General features: G+C 40.9%; 1 protein-coding gene across 2 annotated transcripts in view; it reads right to left on the bottom strand.

The window, feature by feature from the left end:
- Positions 1-2,904: 2,904 nt before the first annotated feature.
- UNC79 (unc-79 homolog, NALCN channel complex subunit) overlaps positions 2,905-24,342 on the bottom strand; it is a 212,596-nt gene continuing 191,158 nt past the window's right edge. For both annotated transcript variants that reach the window (XM_061159335.1, XM_061159336.1), the window contains 6 exons: positions 22,444-22,619; positions 21,046-21,232; positions 19,172-19,369; positions 17,253-17,330; positions 5,093-5,134; positions 2,905-3,475 (listed from right to left, as the gene is read on the bottom strand). In XM_061159335.1, the coding sequence (XP_061015318.1) occupies positions 3,275-3,475; positions 5,093-5,134; positions 17,253-17,330; positions 19,172-19,369; positions 21,046-21,232; positions 22,444-22,619 (882 nt within the window). In that variant the 3' untranslated portion in view covers positions 2,905-3,274. The remainder of the gene's footprint in view (positions 3,476-5,092; positions 5,135-17,252; positions 17,331-19,171; positions 19,370-21,045; positions 21,233-22,443; positions 22,620-24,342) is intronic.

The following is a 24,342-nucleotide window of genomic DNA, read 5'->3' as shown; positions in this document are numbered from 1 at the left end:
CTCCATTTTACAGATAAGGCAAAACAGAGGTCCAGAGAGGCTTAGTAACTCGTCCAAGGTCACCCAACTAGTAAGAGGTGTGCCCACAGCAAACAATCATGGAATCTATGCATTTGCAGATGTTGGCCCATTCCACCCTTGGGAATCTCAGAATGTGCTGTTCACACTCTGGAATGAGTAGGATTCAGTGAGGGAAGGGAAACAATCGACTCCTGGCCCTTCTCCAAGCCAATATTCAGCATTGGCCAAATTGGGATTGGAGTCTCTCTGACGTCTGTGCTGCTGTGAGAGGCATCGCCCTGACCTGGAGTATGGGGTCGCAGGGCTCAACATGGGCAGTGGTTGAGAGCACAATCCCTGGGGTCTGGCAACCTGGGGTCAAGTTCTAGTTCTGCCTCTGACTAGCGGTAAGACCTTGGACAAGTAGGCTTACTTCTCCAGGCTTTAACATGAGAATATAAAACAATAACACATAACTTTTCATTGAGTGCTTAACATGTGCCAGGCATTGATCTAAGTTCCTTGCATTCTTTTATTTCATCATCTCAACAACCCCATGAGGTAGAATGTGTCATTGTCCACATTTCACAGATGAGGAAACACTAATAACACAATTTCAAAAACCCTGAGGCTTTAGGGAAAATACACCCATGCAAGGGTTCAACTCAGTGCTCCTCGGTGACCTTCACCTAGGCCAGGGGTCAGGGGACTTTCTGTAAAGGGGTCAGATGGTAAATAATGTAGGCTTTCAGGACCATACGGTCTCTGTCACGATCCTTCAGTTCTGCTGTTGTCCTAGCACAAACACAGCCGTAGACAATATGCAAATAGATGGTGTGGTTGTGTTTCATTAGACTTTTTACAAAAACAGGTGTGGGCTGTAGTTGTCTGACTCCTGACCTAGGTGAATGGCTTCTGCTTCTCCTTGTAAGGACCCAATCCTGCTAAACTTCCATCTGTCCTTTCTTTTCCTGGCTTTTCTCTTCCAAGTACCTGAGCCCCACTTGCTGGAGAGATTAACACAATGACATAACAAAAAAAGATAGGGATTCTGGGTAGTGAAGTGAGAAGGAGGGAGCTGTAAGCCAGAGAAACTTGCTGGTCTCTATCAGCCCGAGAAGCGGCAGGGTCCCAGCAGAGACAGTATTCGGGTCAGTCACACAATTCTGAGGGGCAAGGAAGGAGACCTGCCAAAGTGGGACCGAGTCACCAGGTTGTAACTGGTGTGGAAATAGGTCTAGATAGCAGGAAGCATTAGAAGGGACCCAGTTAAGAGAGCTGAGTTAAGGAGTCATCTCCAGCCCTTGTAGGGGGGTGCGAATACAAGGGAAATCGAGGCAGTTCATTCAAGGAAATGGAGTTGGAAAAGTAGCCATGGATGACTCTGGGAGGACTAGGCCACCAAGATCCTGGCTGCCTGTGGCAGCGTGGGCTCAGGACTACTAAGGAGCTGGGTCTACAGCTGAGCCCAGATAGGAAGTCAGTTAAACCCCAGGGAAAGCAGCCAGGGCCTCCTGCTCTGGCCATTTCTGTAACCCCCTCTAGGAATCCTTGCATAAAAATTAGAAAATCACAATTTAGCCCTTGCTGAGCCCACTGGGTAGCTCAAGAAAGACCTGCTGCTTAATCATATCCATTCAATTCACTAGACATTAATTAAATACGTACTACATGCCAAACCCTAGGGATATAGACAGGACACATCCTCAAAGCCATCACAGTTTACACATGAGATAAGTACATGCACGACTTTTCATAATACAAGACATAATGTGCACAGAAGCATAACCAAGCACGACTGGGACAGAGGAGAATTCTGACTCGAAAAGGCCCTTTTCAAGAGTTCATTAGCAAAATATGAAGAATAATCATTTCTATACACTTATGCTAGGGACCTATTTGTTCCCCATAAGTTTTCATAAGAATGGAGATCTGACACTCTATCTTTCCAGAACTCCTGCAAAGTACTTAAATATTTGAGGACTTGTTTTCCCCCGAGAAGCATTAAGACATCAGACTTCCCAGAAGAAAAGAGAAACTTCTTCATAACTAATGTAAATAAAAAAGTTTCAAGCCCTCAAAGTTCCTCCAAGAGAAGGGACTTCAAATACATTGGGTATTCCTCTCACCAAATGATCTTAAAGAAAGCCTTCTCCTCTTAAAATTGTACTCACTGTTAAGAGAAGTTATACATTTTAAAAGTTTAGAAGAAATGGTTGTCGGGAACTAAACCCTAGCTCTATAAACTGATTTTAAAAAACCCCAGGCTCACAAAGATAATAAAAAATGCATTTAATAGCATGTCAATATACAGCTTAAATGTATATTAAGTATTCTTTTAGTCAGTGCATTACAGGGATAGAGAAGAGAAATATCATTTGTGAATGCACAGTCAAACGCTAAGTATAAGTGCTGAGAAATCTTGGTGCTCTTACACTATTAAAATTCTGTTTTATGAAATGTAGCTCCAGGTGCAGTGTTCTGTGCCAGCGTGGGGAATCGTATGGTCCAGTATGCAGTCTACAGTTTTAAATTGAATTGTATACAAGTGTTAACAAAAGAATAAAATTTATTATTCACAAAACTAAAGTAGTCATCATAAAGCATACAAGAAAGTACAGCCTAGAACGAATGAGCTGAAAAACCTAGTTTTAAAAATAATCAAAACGTACTGGACAGTCCTGGAAAATGACATTAGGAAACAAAGGAAACAATTGGCACAGTTTAACCACCTAATTTCTAAGTGCACTTTGTAATGGTCCTTGCAAGCTGCCGCTTCTCCCAGGATAATGACAAAAAAGCTTCAGTCAAGTGTCACTGGCTTATGGTGACGGTTTTTTTTTTTTTTTTTCTTTTTTTTATTGCATTGCCAAGAGTGGATTTTAAGAAAAAACACTACAAAGGTTTCAAAAACCCTATTTATTCTCTATCATCAAAAATAGCAACAGGGGGACTTATACAACTTTTCTGTGAGTACCCACCAGTCTATTTTTTTTTTCTTAAAAAAAATAGAAGTTAGTTAAAGAAAAATGATTTGGTTTTTTTAAAAAATAATGTAAGGAAACACTTAATCAGATAGCCCAAGGAGTCATCAGAAATGTGTAGCAAGAAAGCGTCATTGTGGCACTCTCCGGCCTCTGCACGTCTTTTTACTAAACTAGAAAGAGAATGTACAGTACCAATATGTTCCCCAACCTGCTTGGATCGAATTGTTTTGTTTGGAAACCCATTATTGCTAAACCAGAGTGTTGACACTGAGGGCCGTGGAGTCCGCTCAGAGAGGATAAAACTGAGAGGCTGCTTCTGAGGACTGGATCTCCACCTGCGCCATTTTGAACTGGGTGCACTGCAGCCACTTGCGAAGGGCGGCCAGGCCGGCGCTGCTCTGGGCGGAGCCCGGCAGCGTCCTGAGGCTGTGGTGGTTCACGTTGTTCTGAATGGCCTGGAGGCGGAGCTGGAGTCCCGCAGATAAGTGCTGTCAAGAAAGGGGCAAGAACAGGCAGTTTAGTTTCTTTCCTCCTGAGATTCCCCATCCTCCCAGGGAGTGCTGGCCTGGACTTCTTCTGCAGGTGGAACTTACATGTGGCATGGGGACTGACTGGCCTGAAGAAGGCCGGCTCTCAACTGTGGCACCGCTCAGGGCAAGGGATGTGGGCTGGTACCATGTCCTCAGAGCCCACCTGGCCCAAATCTACCCAAATGATGCCCTTCCCATCTAGACTGATGCATGGCAACTCCAGCGTATGGAGCTGTTCACTATGAGCACCTGTCGTTGAAGGCTTTGCTGCCAGGCTCCCTGGGTTCAAATCCTGGCTCCTCCTCTGTAAACAACTTAGGGAACAAAGTTTACGATCTGTGTTTGGATTTGCTCGTGGGCAAGGTAGGGCTCATAACACTCACCTGACAGGGTTTTTGTAAGGATAAATGAGTTAACAGGGATCAGAACAGAACTTGGCACACAGTAAGTGCTTGGGACATCTTAATCATGATTATAGTCTTTCTGTTCTCAAGTTCATGCACTGGAAGGAGCTAGGTTGTAAGTTTTTCTTCTTTTTCCTAGCCTTTCATCAAGTTCTGTTGGCCTCCTCTCAGCACTCTGGGCCATGTCAAATTGCTACAGATGACCACCACGCAGGGAGGAGGGCAGTGCAGAATGCCTCTGGGTGGAAGTCTAAGCAGTTTTCACAACAGAAGCTAGTGTTCCAATGAGGTTTTCAGCAAAGCCATTGGGCTCACCGGTGGCCACCAACAGCAGCAATGCCATGAACCAGGACTCAAAGCCTGTGGTTATAGCTGGCAGCTATATTTCTCCCTTGGGGTCTGGGCCCCCTGAAGCCACTTCCTTTGCTTCCATGAGCATCCCATCCCAACTCTGAGAGGAGATCCAGCAAAAAGACTTCCATCTTCTCCTGGGACACTCCCAGTGCCTGTTAGACAGGACCCAGCTTTGGATGGAGTGGGTGGTTAGCACCACCAGCTTAACGCTAGGCCCCAGTAACTACACTCCCAGCCGCGGAGTATGTCAGGCCCCACAGTGACAAAGCGTCACTCAACGTGGGGCCTGGCAGTGAGAAATGCATTCAGTCTTCTGCTTCCTGGCTGGCGGCCCTGTCCAAATTACTCTTCTTTCTGATCCTGTGTTTCCTCTTATGTAAAACGGCAGAGGCATGGGCAAGTCCCCTCTTGTTCAATTCTATCATTCACTCAGTGCTATCTTTTCTTAATATAATTCTTCCCATGACAAAAAGTCAAACTTGGTGGCCAGGAAATAGCACTGGACATGCCTGGGACCAGACCCCAAGGGTGTCCACTGAGGGCAGAGTCGCTGCTCAGCTTTATTCTATCCAGTCAGTGACGGAGCCTTGTCCAGCTCTGGGATCTTCCCCCTCTCCTTTCATCAATGATGAGCAGTAGGATATCGGCTCTTGCTGTCACCTCAGCCACATGCTCCTTACCTGGTCCACAGGGTCTCCTGCATTATTAGCCCCCAGGGACCACAAACAGGCAGTGAGTGGAGCATGGTGGAGCCCTATGAATGTAATGAGCCTCTTTGGAGGGAAGTGAGCTTCCAGGCCACCCAGGGGTGACTTACCTTGATATTTGACTGAATCATTGGCAACCACATAGGTATGAGCTGTATGGAGAGACACAGAAGGCCCATTATGACTGTTCTGCATTCTCCCACATAAGCTGTGCTTACTGCGAGGCAGAGTGAGCACACAGAATCCCTTTCACATCACAAAAGGATGTGGGCCCTAGCTGCACAGTTACTGCTATCAGACAACTGTCTCTCTGAGGCCAAACCCCGCTGAGCTGGTGGCATTTGGAGGTTAATAAGCGCCCCGTGAGTGCCTGAACCACACACTTTAGAGTAAATGACTGATTGTCTCTTGAAAGCTACCAAGCACGGGAAATTAAATGTGTATTTATTTAATTAAATCCTCACTTTCTTGAAATAGCATTTCCTCCATGGGATCTTCAGAACTGTGTCTACAAGTAGCATGGTGATGCTATCTGCCTGCGGTCGTTAAGAAAATACCACTGGCTTACTTCACGCCATTGTGTATTCCTGCCTCGTTTGTCAAAGATAAGGTGACCATAGGTGCATGGGTTTATCTCTGGGCTTTCTATCTTGTTCCACTGATCTACATTTCTGTTTTCATATACTCGTGCTCGGTTGCTAAGTCGTGTCTGACTCTTTGCAACATCATGGACTGCGGCCTGCCAGGCTCCTCTGTCCCTGGGATTTCCTAGGCAAGAACACATACTGGAGTGGGTTGCCATTTCCTTCTCCAGGGGATCTTTCCAACCCAGGGACAGACCTGTGGGTCCTTTGCTTGGCAGGTGGATTTCTCACTACTGTGCCACCAGGGAAACCCTTTCATACATGACCATGTGTAAAATAGACAGCTAGTGTTAAGCTGCTATATAGCGCAGGAAGCTCAGCTCGGTGCTCTGTGATGACGAGGGGTGGGGTGGCGGGGGGATGGAAGTAGGCTCAAGAGGGAGGGGATATATGGATACTTATAGCTGATTCACTTTCTTGTGCAGTAGAAGCTAACACAGCATTGTAAAGCAGTTATATTCCAAAAATAAAAAACATCACTGAGAAGCAGTTAAAATGCGTTAGTGATAGAAAAAGACAAGCCCTGAGGTTGCCTGACTGTGACTTGGGAAACACAGCAAGGTTGAGCTGGGGCAGGGGTTTCAACAGTGTGGGTTCTTTGGCAGGTGAGAAGTAGGCCCCTGCTCTGGCCCAGAGTGAGACTCTCAAACCCCAGGCGCCTGGCGTACCCTCCATGCCCCTTCACTGTCTCTGATTTGCCCTGAGGCCCTTCCTAGGAGGTCACAGGTGCCCTGCCAGAGTGCCTCCAGCAGCGGCTCTGCTCTGCTTTGGTCTCTCACCACACTTCAGCTCTTCTGAACACAAGTCAATACTGGTGGCTTCATAAGTCATGAAGTCAGGGACAGAACACAACGTTTCCCAAAGTGTGTTCCACAGAACTCTAGTTCAGTGGGAAAGGAAGGCAATGATCTAATAAATTTGGAAATACTAGTTTATTTCCGGACTGCTAAGATCTTGAAATGAGCTCAAATGGATCATATCATTTCACTCCATGCTTCTTCTGACCCTCCTCCAATAGAGCAGAGTAGATGTGGACTGAATTGTGTCCTCGCGTGAAGCTGTTGTAGTCTTAGCCCACATAGCCTCCAATGTGATCTTATTTGGAAACAGGATCATTGAAGATGCTGTGAGTTAAGATGAGGTCATTCTGGAGTAGGGGTGAATCCTAATTCAATATGACTAGTATTCTTTTTTTATGCATCTCGTTTTTTTTTTAACTTTTTATTTTGTATCGGGCATAGCCGATTAACAGTGTTGTGACAGTTTCAGGGGCTCACCCATACATAGATTCATTCTCCCCTAAACTCGCCTCCCAGCGAGGCTGCCACATAACACCGAGCAGCGTTCCCTGTGCTCCACAGTAGATTCTTGTTGGTTATCCATTTAAAATAGAGCAGTGTGTACATGTCCATCCCAAACACTCTAACGATCCCTCCGTCCCACCCATTCCCTGGGCAACCATAAGTTCATTCTCTAAATCTGTGAGTCTCTTTCTGTTTTGGATGTTAGTTCATTTGTATCATTTCTTTTAAGATTCCAAATATAAGGAATGTCATACAATATTTCTCCTTCTCTGATTATGACTAGTATTCTTATAGAAAGGGGGAGATCCAGACAAAGACACACACACAGGGAGAATGCCACATGAAGATGAAGCAGAGATCTACAAGCCAAGGAACGACGGCTAGTGACTCCCCAGGAGCCAGGGGAGAGACTGGGACAGATGCTCCCTCACAGCCTCGGAAGGAATCAGCCCTGGCGTCACCTTGATCTCATAACTTCTTGTCTCCAGAACCATGAGACAGTATATTTCTGTTACTTGTCATCCAATCTGTAGTACCCAGCAGCCTAGCAAACTGATAAGAGGGAAGCAAAGCCCAGAGGCAGGAGAATGCCAAGAGGTGAGGAGGCAGTGGGGTTCACGAGATGCTGAAGGGTGAGGTTCTTAGGAGAGGGCCATGAAAAAGAAGTTTAGAAGATCAAGGTGGGGCCTCTCAACATCCACCCACAGATGATCTGGGATGCCACATAAGGAGGTTTGGATCATATTTCAAATTCAATACAATTTCTGATGAGGAAAGCCTCATTCACCACGAGAAGAACTGTGCTCCGGCAAGCTCACTGTGGCAGCAGTCTACAGACCAGAGGAAGGACACAGAGGATGGAGCCCAGGGCCCAGTGTGAAGGCAGCCCCCATGGTCCAGGTAAGACCCGCGTGGCTTCTGGGATGGAGAAGGATGCTGTCCTCAGAGACAACCTGTGAGGGTCTGAGGACTAGTTTGCTCTTTGGATTGAGGACAAGATTAAAAGTTAGCCTGGGCCAAGTGGAGAACAGCAAGGCAATGAAGAAAACAAGAGAACCAAAATGAGAGCCTGCTGGGATGGGGGATAGCATTTAAATGCCCTCTCTGTTCACTAGTCATGGCTATGGCTGCTAGTCTCATCTAATTCATCAAACCATTAAAAAATTAACTTGGCGAAGTGATAAATCATGTTTCCTCTCCGTGCTTCTGTTCCTAAGGCTGCATCTGGCTGTTTTTCTGCTTTCAACCTTCTATGAAAGCAGAAGTGTCACTCACTCAGTTGTGTCCAACTCTTCACACCACCATGGACCGTAGCCTGCCAGGCTCCTCTGTACAAGGGATTCTCCAGGCAAGAATACTGGAGTGAGTTGCCATTCCCTTCTCCAGGGATCTTCCTGATCCAGGGATTGAACCTGGGTCCCCCACATTGCAGGCAGATTATTTACCATCTGAGCCACAGGGAAGCCTTCAACCTTCCATAGATGCATACAACTTGCTAATTTGACTTCAGTGATGTTTATTCCTAAACACAATATTTATATTGCAGCCATTTAAGTCTCTGTAATGTAACTACTGTGTTTAGAAATGAAGTATGGTGTGTCCCAGAAGTTATGATTGGACTTCTGATAGCTGTGATCAAACTTTCAGAAAATAACACACTCGCTTGTCTCCCCTGCCCTCAATCCTCATAATAAAATTGTGGGATTACAAAGGTTGGTGCCAGATAAAGCTGTGCTCTCTGGCATATAAGAGGACTGGCTCATGTGGACATCCTGAATAGGAATAAATAAATTAGTCTAACCGCCTCCTCCCTAATATCTGCAGGGCAAAAACAAGCCCTGAGAGCCCTAATGCCTATAGACTTTTATTGTCTTTTGACCCATTTAATATGGAAGCAAGCTCGCCTGCCTCTTGATATTTGGGGAATACCTGAACTAACCTCTCTTGTTAAGAATTCTGAGAGACTAAGGACCAGGGAATACTGAGTCCTCTGCTGCTAGGTGGATGTCTTTCTCAGGGTTGCCCCTGGGGCTAAGGGTCTGTGTGAGGGAATCAAGGGGGACACTGAGGCTGATTTTAGAAGTGTCTCTCTTATTTCCCCATCGATGTAACACGTGACCAAAAGATTCTAAACATACTTGCACAGGGCCTTCAGATCTGTTATTTATGAATCACCTGACTGAAAGCATCAGGTTAAAGTTCATTATGAAGGACAGCATTATACAACCCAGCAGTCATCCTATTTCAGGAATGCTAATTGACTTTATTGAATAAGATTCATTTCAGTACCCTTTTGCTAGTGGCTCTGACAAAGCTGTCAGTTAGAATTAGATATAATTTATTCTGAGCTCTATAATGTTATAATAAAATTGGTTGGTATTTTGTTGTTGTTGTTGTTCTCCAGAAACAATATCTGGAAAACCAAAGGACGTTTTAAAAAAATAGGTTGTTTTTCACCAAAATAAAAGAAATAGTCTTCCTCTTATCTTAGTTTATGCTATGGGATACATTGAAGATTTCTAATTCTGTTGGATTATATTCATTTCATTCCACGCTTGTTCTAGTCCTCAAAATAAAATTAGTCATGTAACTTCCTCTTTCAGCCAAGGTGGAATAACAAAGACCAGATTTACACTCCTGTCTAAAGCAAAATTAAAATTCCAGGTGAGGGGTATGAAACAACGGTTTTCAGACATTAATTGTCAACAGGGCAGGATAGTGATCAGTGAGGGAGAGCAGGCAGACAAGGTGAGCTCTGCGATTATCCCAAGTCACTGCCTAGAAAGTATTTTCAGGCAGTACAGAAGGAGGAGGAACCCAGGCAGTCTGGCAGTCTTCAGGAGGTGAGGAAATGGAGCGAGGAGACCAGAAAGGCCAAGGGAGCTAAAGTTTGTAAGGCAGACTAGCGGAAAGGAGAGAGCTGTCCAGAGAGAGAGAGAAAGACAGAGAGAGAGCACACAAATTAATTCTCTGAAGATCTGAGGGGTTTCCCTTGAGTCTTCAGCTGAATACTGACCAGTATACACATGTGAGAAAACTATTCAAGGCTGAAGAAAAAATAACCTAAAAAGATTAGAGGGGAAAATCCCTGGTAATCACATAGCAATAGTTTGTGTTTCCACTAGTTAGAGTGGAAATTAGATTTCCACTTGCAAATGGAAATCATTAGATTTCTGTTCTTGCAAATCATTAGAACACTGAGTACTCAGAAGGATATTACCTGAACAGTGAAGAAATGGTAACCCTATACAAACTGCTGCCCCAATCCCACTGAACAAAGCTTAACATCAAGTCTCAAAGGCATAGAACTCTTTCTAAGTAATTTAACTATATCATAGAATATACTCAAGAATACTTATAGGAATTATAAAAATACTTATAGGAATAAAAAATAGCACCCCAAAAGTCAAATTCGAAATGTCAAGAATCCAATAAGAAACTACCAGGCATACTAAGAAGCAGGGAAATGGGTCCCAAAATGAGAAGAAAACTCAGGCAACTGGAAAAGACCCCCAAGTGACATAGATAACAGAACTGGCAAATAAGGACATTGAAACAGTTATTATAACTATATTCAATACAGTTGAGAAGGTAGAGGAAATACCGAGTATGTTGAATAGAGGTGTAGAAGAAAACTTTACAGACACAATAGCTGATACTTTTTCAAACTGAACAAACGCAAGCTCAAGAAACATGAAGAAAGTTACACCAAGGCATATCATCTTCAAGTTACTTAGCAACAATGGTAAAGGGAAAAAAATCTTAAAAGCAGTCTGAGAAAAAAGACATATTATATATAGAAAAAAATATAAGAATGACAAAGATTTCTTTTTAGAAATAATGGAAGTAAGAAGATAGTAGATGAATAGCATCTTTAAAATACTAGGGAAAAAACCTTTAACCTAAACTCAAGATCCAGTGAAAATATTTTCCAAAATGAAGGCAAAGTAAAGACTTTCTCAGATATAGAAAAGTTGGAGGAATTAAGCTTCAGCAGAACTACACAAGAAGTAGTAAAGAAAGTCATTTGGACGGAAGGAAGATGGAAGTTTAATTCTATAGAAAGGAATAAATAAAACTGAAAAGTGCAAATATGGCAATCATCGCAAATACAAATAAATAAAAAACAAATTTTAAATTGCTTTAAGAGGTAACTGTTTCAAGCAAAAAAAAACTATGGTTTGCTTTATAACATATGTAGGAGTAAAATGGATGACAATAACAGCACAAAGACTGAAAATGGAACTATATTGTTGTACATTCTTATTATATATATGAAGTGGTATATTATTATTTGAAGGTAGATTGGGTTGTTAAAAATGTAGACTATTAACTCTAAGTCAACCACCGAAACAAGAGCAACTAAGACAGATAACTAATAAGATAACTGAAAAACACACTTAAATAACCCATGGGTCAAAGATGTCAAAAGGGAAATTAGAAATTATTTTGAACTGAATGAAGATGAGAATATATAAAAATTCAGAGGAATACAGCTAAAGCAGTACTTAGGAGGAAACTTAGAGCACTAAACACTGACAACTGGATAGAAAAAGGTACTCAAATTAGTGACCTCAGCTTTCCCCTTAAGAAACTAGACCAAAAAGAAGAAATTATATCCAAAATTTAATCATTAAAAACTCAATCAGTCAAAAAGAAGGTAGAATAAGAGGGAATAAAGGACAAAGAGTATGTGGGAAATATACAAAACAAATAACAAGATATTTTAAGCCAAACACTATCACAAAACACATTAAGTAAAAATGGTTTAAAAAACCCAATTAAAAGAGATTGTCAGATTGGATTTTTAAAAAGTGCAACACCCAGATATATGCTGCCTATAAGAAATATACTTTAACTATAAAGACACAAATAGGTTAAAGGATAGAAGAAAATACAGTCCTAACACTCATCAAAAGAAAATTGGACTGCCTCTATTATTACCAAAGATATTACTAAGTTAAAGAGAACTATGTCATAAATTCAATTCACTAAGAAGATAAAACAATCCTAAACATTTATGCGCCTAATAGTAGCTGTGTAATACGTGAAACAAAAACTGGTAGATTTGAAAAGATAAATTAGGGAGATATTTCAATACCCCTTTCTCAATAATTGATAGACTAAGCAGATAGAAAAAGAACAAAGGACATGAAAACAAATTCAACAGCACTCTCAAGAAGCTTGACCCAACTGACAAAGGAAACTGTGTTCAACAACAGCAGAAGACATATTCTTTTCCAGGGAACACAAGGCACTTACCGAGATGGACAATATTCTGGGCCATAAAACAAGCCTCAAAAAATTTAAAACGAGTCAAATTATACAAACTATGTTCTTTGATCACAACGTGATTAAACTAAAAAACTCCAGAACAGAAAATCTCTAGAAAAGCCTTAGTTATTTAAAAACTAAATTATATACTTCTAAATAAGCAATGGATCCAAAAAGAAAGCAAAAGGGAAGATAGAAAGTATTTTGAACTGAACAAAAATGAGAACACAAGTACCAAATTGTAGGATGCAGTTAAACCAGTGGTTAGATGGAAATTCATAGCAGTAATCTCTTGTTACAAAAGAATAAAAATCTCAAATCAGTGAATTCCACTACTACCTTAAGAGATAAGAAAAAGAAGAGCAAGTGAAATTTAAAGCTAATAGAAGAAAGAAAATGATAAAAACAGAAATCCATGAAACAAAAACTATAGAGAATATCAGTGAAAACTAACCAAAAGCTGATTACTGTTGTCACTGTTTTAAATCAAAAGCTCACTAAAATCGATAAACCTTTATTCAGACTAACTAGAAAAAAAAAGTAAGATCACAAATCACCATTACCAGAAATGAAAGAGGTGGCACAACAACAGATCCTACAAATATTAAAAGTATAATAAGAGAATATTCTGAGTAAGTTCATGCCAATAACATCAACTATTTTGATGAAATGGACAAATTCTTTGATAGGCACATACTGTCAAAGATCACTCACAAATAAGCAGATAACTTAAAGAGCCCTATATCTGTTTAAAAAATTGAAGTTTAACACCCTCCTGAAAAGACAATTCCAAGCTCAGGCAATTCCACTGGTGAATATGACCAAATACTTCAGGGAAAAAAATAACACCAAACCTACACAAACTTTTCCAGAAAATAGAAAAGGAATACTTCCCAATTTGTGCTATAAGGCCATCATTACCCTGATACCAGAATCAAAATATAGTTATCACAAGGAAAGAAAATTACAGTCCAGTACCCCTCATAAACACTGATGCAAAAAATTATTTTAAAGACTTAGCAAATAGAATTCAGCAATATATAAGAGAACAATACCTCAAGACCAAATGGTTTGTCCCCGGAATATAAGGTTGGTTTAACATTCAAAAACTCAATCCCTGAAACTCGCTGTTAACAGTCAAAAAAGAAAAATTTAATGACTATCTCAATAAACATAGAGAAAGCATTTGACAAAGCCTACATCTATTCCTGACAAAAGTTCTTAGCAGACTAGGAAGAGAAGAGACACTTGCTCAATCTGACAAAGTTATCTATGAAAACCTAACAGCTAACACTTATATTTAATGAATGCTTTCTTCCTAAGATTAGGAACAAGACAAGGTTTTCAACTATCATGGCTTCTATCCAACTTTTACTAGAGGATTTAGCCAGAGCAGAGGGAAAAGAAAAAGAAATTAAAACTATAAAAATCCAAAAGAATGAAAGAAAACTGCTTCTATTTGCACATGACATAATTGTCTAAATAGAAAATCTGATGAAATCTGCAAGAAAACTAATAGATGAGTTTACCAGAATAGATGAGTTTAATAGGTTGCAGGATATAAGGTATAAATCAGTTATATTTATTTATAAATCAGTTATATAAATCAGTTACTATTTATAAATAGTAACAATAAAATAGTCTACAAGCAATAAATGCTGGAGAGGGTGTGGAGAAAAGGGAACCCTCTTACACTGTTGGTGGGAATGCAAACTAGTACAGCTGCTATGGAAAACAGTGTGGAGATTTCTTAAAAAACTGGAAATAGAACTGCCATATGACCCAGCAATCCCACTTCTGGGCATACACACTGAGGAAACCAGATCTGAAAGAGACACGTGCACCCCAATGTTCATCGCAGCACTGTTTATAATAGCCAGGACATGGAAGCAACCTAGATGCCCATCAGCAGATGAATGGATAAGGAAGCTGTGGTACATATACACCATGGAATATTACTCAGCCGTTAAAAAGAATTCATTTGAACCAGTCCTAATGAGATGGATGAAGCTGGAGCCCATTATACAGAGTGAAGTAAGCCAGAAAGATAAAGAACATTACAGCATACTAACACATATATATGGAATTTAGAAAGGTGATAACGATAACCCTATATGCAAAACAGAAAAAGAGACACAGAAATACAGAACAGACTTTTGAACTCTGTGGGAGAATGTGAGGGTGGGATATTTAAAAAGAACAGCATGTATACTATCTATGGTGAAACAGATCACCAGCCCAGGTGGGATGCATGAGACAAGTGCTCCGGCCTGGTGCACTGGGAAGACCCAGAGGAATCGGGTGGAGAGGGAGGTGGGAGGGGGGATCGGGATTGGGAATACATGTAAATCCATGGCTGATTCATATCAATGTATGACAAAACCCACTGGAAAAAAAAATAATAATAATGAAAAATTAATAGCCAAATATATCATCTAAACAAACAAAAAAAAAAAAGTACCTCAATCCAAACCACACACATACAAAAGTTAACTCAAAATGGATTGTAAATACAAACTTACACCTAGAAGAAAACATATATAATACCTAGAAGAAAATACAAACAAAACTCTGTCTTTGATTAGGCAAAAGTTTTTTTCAATACACCACCAAAAGCATAATTAATAAAAGAAAAATTTGATAAATGGTACTTTATCAAAATTAGGACCTTCTGCTCTTCAAAAGTCACTGTGAAGACAATGAAACAACAAACACAGAAAAAAAATCACTGCAAATGACATATCTGATAAAGGACTTGTATCTGAACAATAATAAGAAAAAAAACCAACTTGATTTTTTTAAATGGGCAAATAATTTTAAAAGATATTTTACCATGCAGATGTACGGACAGCAAATAAGCACACAAAAAGATGTCAAGGATCATTTGCCAATAGGAAAATGCAATTTAAAACCATGATCAGACGCCACTACACGGTTCTTAGAATGACTAAAATTAAAGATTAACTACATTAAGTGTTGATGAAGATGTACAGGCACTGGAATGCATACTGCTGGTGTGAATGTAACAGGGTACAATCACTTTGGAAAAACAGTCTGCCAATTTCTTTAAAAGTTATACACATATCACATGGCCCAGCAATTCAACTCCTCAGTATTTATCCAACATACATGAAAGCCTATGGCTACACAAAGACTTACGTACAGGTATTCATGAGTAAGCTTTATTTTTAATAGCCTCAAACTTTTGGAAACAGCTCAGATGTCCATTAACTGATGAATGGATAAATGAAATGTGTTATATCCATATAATGGATACTACTCAGACATAAAATAAATAATCTACTGATACATGTAACATGGATTAATCACAATATAATTATTCTGCATGAAAGAAGGAGAAAGAAGTTTAACTACTATATAAATTTATTTATATGAAGTTCTAGAATATGAAACTAAGCTATTACGACAGAAAGCAGATTAGAAGGTGCCTGGGGATGAGGAGGTGGGGATACAGGAAGTGGCGGAACAGAGATTAACAAATGTGGAAGAGAAAACTTTAGAGAGTGAGGACTACATTCATTACCTTGACCTTGGTGACGGTTTCATCTCACATCATATATGTGATATAAAGATACCAAATTGTACATTTTAAATGTGTATACTTTTCAGTCTATAAATTATACTTTCATAAAGCTGTAAAAACTAAAATCAGGTATGATCACCCAAGTGTCAGTCATATAGTTTCTCTTATAATGTTGACATTTGCTATTGACTGTTAAGCTAGATAAGCTATATCTATTTCATTTGAACCAACTGCCTCGCAGTTTCCTGGTAACAGTCAAGTTTTCCCTAAAAATGCACTGTTTATGCATCTTGTTTGAAAAAAGAAGTTCAATGAAGTACAGTTAGGGTCTTAGTTTCCTAGGGCTCTATAATAAATTACCACAAACTGGATGGCTTACAAGAACAGCAATTTTTAATCTCACAGTTCTGGAAACAAGAAGTCTAAAATCCAGGTGGTTGCCGGGTTCTCTAACCAGAGACCCTATAGGTGATCCTGTCCCATGTACCTTCCAGCTGCTGGTGGCCCCAGGCCTTCCTAGGCTTTGGCTATATCATCCCAAGTCATGGTCCCATTTTTCATCTCCTCTTTGCTGTGAATCCATCTTATAAGGATACACTGATTGCATTTAGGGACTCTAGGATTCACCTAGATAATCCAGTTAATTCACAGCTCTGTGTGAGCTAACTTGACAAGTGTCCTTAATTGAAGGGAGTCAAAAAAAGAGTGAAAATAGGAAGTTAAAAGGTTCCAAGCTGAGGCACTCCATGGTGTGGAGTGAGGGTGGTGGTAATGGTGCCTGAGATAATGGAATACAGAAATGCAAGGCCAAAAAGTGGTACAAGAAGAGGAAGGACAAAGAATCAGTGAGATAGAGAGATGGAAAGGAAAAAGAAGGGAAATAAGAAGAGAAAGTGATCAAGAAACCACATTCTCCTTTGCTCTTTTATCTTTTTATCACACTAGGATGTTTCTCATGTTCCTGGATAAATAACAAATACTTGAATTACTTACTTAACAATACTTGAATTACTTGAATTATGTACAATGATTTAGAATAGTAATATTAGAAGCTAAATTAGATAGATAAATAGATAAATTTAGATAAAAATTAGATAAATTAATTTATCTTTGAGAAAAGCATCAGCTAACAAGTCAAACAATGACAGACTATTTTCCTTGGTTTTCTGAATATCTTGCAAGATGAGGCTCCACCAAACAATTTATATGACTCCACGGTCATTTCCAGATCAACATTTTTGGTAATATTTTAATTACTTGTGCTGCATGCAATCACGGTGCAACATATCTAACCCAGCTACAATTGGTCACAGTGGTGAAGCAAGAGGAAAAAGTACACAATAACTATTTAGTGAAGAGGTTGTTATATGATTCCTCCAGCCTCAACTTTGAATGTAAAAATTAAATCAGTTTTATTTTCCTCTTCAGAAGGTACATTCAAGATAAATCCACATTTGTTTTTAGAAGCAAGTAAAGGTCTATAAAAATCACAAGAATTTCCTACCTTGACAAAAATTGTTGAATTGCATTCTTGCAATGCCTCCATTAAACTAATCACATGGAGACACACCATTTCTACCATCTGAAACAACAAATATGAAAATCAATTCCACTCCCAGTCTGCAGCCACAGAAAAACCCATACCCTGTGCCCATGAGGACTTTTTGCACAACAACCAGACAGGACCACAAGGAATGGTATTTATTCATCTCTAAAACTTCAGCCAGAAACTGGATTTTATAAACTGCAGAGGTTTTGCAATTGTCATGCCTTGCTCATCCAACTCAGGCTGCCAACGGAATTCAAGTATTGACCTCACTAATCTGTACCACGCTGTGATTCACACCAGAGGATAAATGGCTTCTGCTTCCTTCATTTCCAACTGCAGAACTCTTGGGCGTAGGTCCTTTCCTCCATCTTGATGCTTTCGCCACAGTTTCACCACTTGGAGAGTGGAGAGGTTGTTTAATTTATTGCGCCATCTGTGTTTGAGGCTTTGTTCTCCATGGAACAAGGCAGCCATATTTATGACATATTTATAGACAGTTCAGAAATACAATAGAAATGATAATCCCTCATCAGAGAACCCTACAGCTAGATTTTAAACACTCCAGGGGAGATTTTACCAGACTGGCTTAACCAAATTTTCGGACTTTAAAATTAATTCAAATTAATTTGTAACATTATTTGTACAAGATTCACCTGTAATACACCCATTTCCAGCATTTGAATATTAAAAGAGATTTAGAGGAGAGGTATTAATGGTACCAAAAAAAAAACTAGTGACAATAGAAGGAAACCCTGAATCTCTAGTTTAAATTTAAGGTCTCAGTTTCATCGTCTGTAAAATAGCAGAATAGAAAATTTGACCTCCACCTGCTTCTTCAGTCCCCAACTCTGCCATCTAATAAACGTAATTATTTATGTGATGGTCAGAACTGTTTGCACACCCTAAAGTTTTCACATAAATTTCCTTTAAGCTGAATTAAAACATCTCCCTCCATACACAACTGCTTAATAATATCTGCTTCTTTAAAGAAAGTGCTTCACTGAAAGTAAAAGATATTCCCCTTTCCAATGATAAGTAAAAGATAATGTTTCTGAGACTAATTATTCAATCAATCAAAAGCCATTCCAGAATGCCTTTGCGGGCAGTGAACTGTTGGGTTTCTGGGCACATTGGAATCATCATTATGGTGTTCTTCCAGGCCCTTTGCCCTTCACAGATAAGAATTCTACTGATGAAACGCCCATAACCAAGACACTGGATGCTGCCTTCCCAGTTGAGAATCCTCCTTCAAAGCAGCAAACTGAACTAGAGGACTCCTTTGGAAATTCCTCCCATATACCCGCCAATCTTGACTCTACTGGACTAAGCCAAGCTTGTTCAATGACTTAGACCCATGCTAGCCATACCTCAGATCTTTTCCAACAAGGTAAACCATCCACATTAAAATGCAACTGGCTTTAAAGACTAAGGAGCCTAGGTCCTCAGAGGGCAACTCAAAAAGGTGAAACTCTTTTCAGATTTTTTACCCTAAGTGGAATTAACACATACAGTCAGTCTGCTCTTAATTGACTATAGTTTTCCCAAACTGTCTTAGAATCCAAAAATAATATAAAACCCCTTCCTAACTCTCTGACTTTATATAACAAGACACCTTGTAAAGGTAGAAGTTTCACATACATTTTCTTTGCCACTAGGCAGAGAAAACAAACACTGTTTTAACTGAATTTACTTGTTTGCTTTGCTTTTCATCAAAATTATTATACATGTAGAATATCCTGTTTTTCACATAGAAATTCACATCCATTTACATAGTATTACAACTGAGGTCTTTAAAAAGCATGTCATGTGAAGACTAAGAGTGTTTACACGTTTTGAGATTCTATCCAAGAGGGGAACCCCATCTGAGAACTCACCACTTTGTTATGGGCCATCAGCTGAAGGATGCTGGGGGTCACCCTACTCCAGAACTCCAGCGCTGTCAGGATCGCTGTGAAGCTGAATTCATTCTGACTTTGGACATTCGTCGCCACGGCACTTTGTTCGCAATACACGGTCCAGAGCTGAGCAAAGATAAATGCGTGGAAAAGAGAACACATATGCAGCACGGAGGTCTGAAAAGAAAGCAGACAGGGAACCGTTACATTCTAGTGGGCTGTGGTGCTCCAAGGAGCTCTCCCCGCATGACTTTGGCCTTCCAAGGGACACGGCCAAAGTACATGCAATTCGACTGATCCGAGGCTGGAGGAGCCGTCTCCGAGATACAAAGTCATGATTCATCACCTTCAAATTGTCTGCTCTTCACTCAGTCAGTGGGAGGGCGCTTAGAGACCAAGCATCTTTTCAGAGAGAAGGCACCTTGGTTTGCAGAATAAATCTGCCCACCTCCTTGGTGGTTGTGGTGGTTTAGTCACTCAGTTGTGTCCAACTCTCATGACCCCATGGTCCCACCAGGCTCCCGTGTCTTCTCCAGGCAAGAATACTGGACTGGGTTGCCATTTCCTTCTCCAGGGGATCTTTCTGAACCAGAGATCAAACTTACATCTCCTGCATTACAGGCAGATTCTTCACCACTGGGCCACCAAGGAAACACCACCCCGCCCCCTGCCACCCCCTTGCCCTTTAGTGAAAGTGACATTCCTATCCCTAAACTAGATTAGAAAGAACAATCATTCTACCATTTTAGGATATCTGTCCCTCGGTGAAATGGGGGTAATGGTACCCTGCTCAGAGAATTTTAGCTTGGAGTAAATGAGGTGATATACAATGCCAGCACTAGCAGCAGTAAGTAGAGATAGGGCTCCTAACTAGTAGCAAGTACTGACTACAATGTCCCAAACACTGTGCTAAAGAGTCAGAGTTTACCTTCATAATTCTCACACCATCTCATCTATTTTACAGCTGAAAAGCTGGAGCTCAGAGAGGTTAAGTAACTTTTTCAATGTCACAGAATTACAAAGTACCATCATTAGGAATCAAACACAGATTGGGTTGAAATATTAGGAACCGACTGCCTACTTCCTTTTGTAAACATCATTCAGGTAATTGGGATGGGTGTTCTATTTTACTGCAGAATAAAAAAAAAATCCATTGCTGGTGAAGCTTGCCCTAGCTAGCCTAAATCCCAGCTGTTCCCAAAACCACCATGAGCTCCTAGAATTGGCCTAGGCTCTGTGAGGGGCTTAGGCTCCTCACAGCTGAGCAGTGCCAGTGTGTCTGGTTTGCTTGTACAGGCTCATGATTGATGCTAAGCCTTGGATTTACTTTATTCCCTTAAGCACACCACCTGTCTCTACAATTTATAAGTTCCTCTGTGTCACTGATTCCCATATATAATTTAGTGAGTTCCCAACTGGCCTTATTTTCATTTTGTATCTTCATATATCTCTAGAGATTTGAGATGAAAAGACAGTGCATGAAAAATTAGAGAATAAATTTCCCTCCACCTCATATTTGTTTATAAAAACTGATCACAGAAGTTTTATTATATTTCTAGCCTTTTATTTCTCTTCATTATTTTGAGACAGCAATGCCTAGGAAGCTAACTCTTGCTTGCCTCTATAATTTATCTTCATAAAAGTAAACTGAAAAACAACTTAGGGGGAAGAGAAGATAGTCTGGGAATTTAAACAACTTTAAATAAGGCATTAGCACAAAGTTGCTTTCCTAGCATCCACAGGAGGGCAAGTGATAAGGTACATTTTCTTCTCAGAAGAAACGTAATTGACTGATAAGGGTTTCCATTAGCAATCTTGATGCGTATGGCTTTAATCTTGCAGAAATCACTTACCTTTGATTGCTCTGGAAATCCAATCAGGATAACAATAAGATGGTCTGCAATATGGGAACCTGCATCCAGAGGTATGGGCAGGCAGGGAGAGGAGGCATTGGGACACACCGCATTATGGGTAAGGGCACCCAGAAGCAGCCAGGACAAGAGCCGGATGTGGGAGACACACTCAATGAATTCTTTCGGTCTATAAGGGAGGAAGGAAGTGTTAGAGATGTTTTTGGGCTTTCTGTTTCATTGGCTGCTCAACAAACACTTACTGATGGAGGGGTGTAAAAGTGTGGCCTTGTAGGCAATTACATAAAATAAAACACCAAAGCAACAAAGTGCCAATGAAGTGATAAATCTGTTTTTCTTGTTCCCCACTCTAATACTGGAGCTCAGCTTCTCGAGCAAAGAGCAGCCTTTGGTGACACAGGATTAAATATCATTCTTCCATAAATCTGGTTGCCTTTCGGATTAGTTCCTCTTTCTTAATTCTTTCCTTTCTTCTCATTAGACAGTTCTAGATATACCCACCAGAAGGGGAGGAATAGAACAGGAGCTAAAACACACAGCCACCCTTTTTCCTGCTCTCCCCCTCCTCCAGCCTCCTCCCCCTTCCTCCATCCCCCCCACCCTCCCTCCATTCCACCTTCAAACCTTTCCTCCAGCCTGGAAGCTGCTCATGCAAGATGGCAGGCCAAGCCTGCTCTGAGTTCTCAAATAAACTAGACCATGGGCACCTCTCTCTTCTCGGCCTCCCTTCGGGCAAGGTCAGGTGCTCACACTTCCTTGCACTCTATTTCATCTCTGCTGTAGATTCTGTTCCAGCTACAATCTAAGCTCATTGAAGGCAGAAGCAATGTAAGCACTAAAATAAATACCTATCGATGTACTTAAGTAGTGGAAATTACGAGTTGAAGTGGTAGTTCTAAGCTCCAAGTTTTCAACACCCATCAAAAGGACTGAGTCTTCCGTACAAGCACAAGTTTTATTGGCAGCATGTCAATGTGCTCAGTCGATAAGTGTGTCTGACTCTTTGCAACCCCATGGACTATAGCCCTCCAGGCACCCCTGTCCGTGGAATTTCCCAGGCAAGAATGTTGGAGCAGGTTGCCATTTCTTTCTCTAGGGATCTTCTCGATCCAGGGATCTAACCTGAGTCTTCTGTGTCTCCTGCACTGGCAGGTAGATTCTTCACCACTGAGTCACCTGGGAAGCCTCTACGTCATGAAGTACTTGTGTTCAAAAAATGCTGTCGGGTCGTCAAATAAGTATGGAAACTGGTTTCAAATCCCATCTTTCCAACCAATAATATTTATCCTCTAGATCTTCAGTGCATTCAGCAGCTCTTACTGAGCCCCAGGAAGCTCAGGGGTGCTTCCTGCCTTGTTGCCAGAATAATAAGGGTCTTACCCTTGCTGCATTGCAGAAGGGGGATGATAGAGCCAAGGCAGGTAGCGGATCACAGCTTTGTTGTCTCTGTGGTTGCCCCGGGAGATTTCCATGGCTGCAATCTGAGCCAGCCCGACTTTGAGATGTCCACCGAAGGTATCTTCATGCAGAGGCTGGGAACATGTTTTCATGTGGCTCTACAAAACCAAGTGGTGTTTTTGTGACTTTGGCAAAGTACCCGGGGATGTTTCAGGACACTCTTTAAAAAAGATCTGGTTGTCATATCCACACCTTCTATCATCACTCCCAAGCTACAACTGATTTGAACTTCTTTAGGGGTTTCGCAACAAAGAGGGAAAAAGTTCTTATCATGGCCTAAACTACCTGAGACAGTCTAGACACCACAGACCTCTGCACCTTATCCCTTCATCCTTGTGGTCCAGCTTCACTGGCACTCCATGCTCCCCACCAATCACTGGCCTTCACTCATGCTGTTTTCTCTGCCTGAAATATTGTTTCTGCCTCTCTTTACCTAGTTAACCTTATTCATTACTCATATTTTAACTCTGATGTCATCTCCTCAAGGAAGCCTTCCTTACCTCCTCTGTATGCGTGCGAGCTCAGTCGCTCAGTCATGTCCGACTCTTTGCGATCCCATGGATTCTATAGACTGCCAGGCTCCTCTGTCCATGGGGTTTTCCACGCAAGAATACTGGAGTGGATAGCCATTTCCTCCTCCAGGGGATCTTCCCAACCCAGGGACTGAACTCGCTTCTCCTGCATCTCGTGTATTGGCAGGCGGATTCTTTAATACTGAGCCACTTGGGAAGCCTGACCTCTTCTATGAGCCTTACTAAATTTCCTGGCTAGGTCATCTCATCCTATTAGAAGCTCTCATGGCACTGTCTACCCCTTTTATAGCAAATGTGAAAGTCACAACTTCACTTTAGTTTGTATGAAATTCTCATTAAAACTGGCCATCACTGTCAGACTATAAATTAAATGAGGGCAGCTGCTGTGGTCTGTTTTTGCTCATCATCACGTCCTTAAACATCTAGAATGATGTCAGGCATGTTACTCAAGACATATTGGTGAATTAATTCAGAAAAATTTCATTGCTCAGTGTGGCTTAGTGGAAAGAGCACTGAACTGGGAGATGAGACGTAAGTTCTAGACCCCGTTCTGTCCTAAACTCACATGACTTTAGATAAGCCACTTGCCACTTGACTTTTCTGGATCTGTTTCCCTAATATATAAATTCAGATATAATTTATATATATATAATTTATATAATCCAACCTAATCAGAGTTGGATTAGGTCAGGAGTCCCCAACCAATTGGTCATCATGGGTCCTTCTTAATATTTTTCTCTGTATTTTCAAGGTGGCTATAAAACTGTTTATATAATATTTCCTCTCCAGAAATCAAAACTGTCCCAGTGTGAGCAGCCAGGTTTAGCAATCAGTAACCTGTGCATGACCAAACATTAGGGACGCTTCCTCAGAAATGACTGCATTTGGATATCATGAGAAATCGTCAATTTAAATTTTTATTTGTCTCCAGCTATCCCTACCCCCGAGAAACATTTGGACCATCTGAGCGGTCTGGAAGCTGAGCTGGGTGCTGAAAGGACTGTAGTTTTAGCTGATAAACTTCTGGGACAACCAGCTCTTATTTCTCAAAAAGCCACATTTAGTGCCAGACTGCAACCTGGCTGCTCACTGGACCATGTTTGGATCCTCTTCTGCTCTTTTTCCTGGGTCTTCCTAAAATCTCTCACACCATCAGTATTTTAGCTACCTAGCTGACTCACAACAAGGAAGTTGACTGGCATCAGCAATTCATTCCACCCTACAAAGCAATCAATAACCTCAACAACCTCACTGGGATTTTGTCCCTATGCAAATTAAATGTTGCTTT

The sequence above is a fragment of the Dama dama genome, chromosome 13 (assembly GCF_033118175.1).
Source record: "Dama dama isolate Ldn47 chromosome 13, ASM3311817v1, whole genome shotgun sequence".
Lineage (NCBI taxonomy): Eukaryota > Metazoa > Chordata > Mammalia > Artiodactyla > Cervidae > Dama > Dama dama.
The sequence above is the reverse complement of the archived record's forward strand: the minus strand, read 5'-3'. Positions and strand labels throughout refer to the sequence as shown.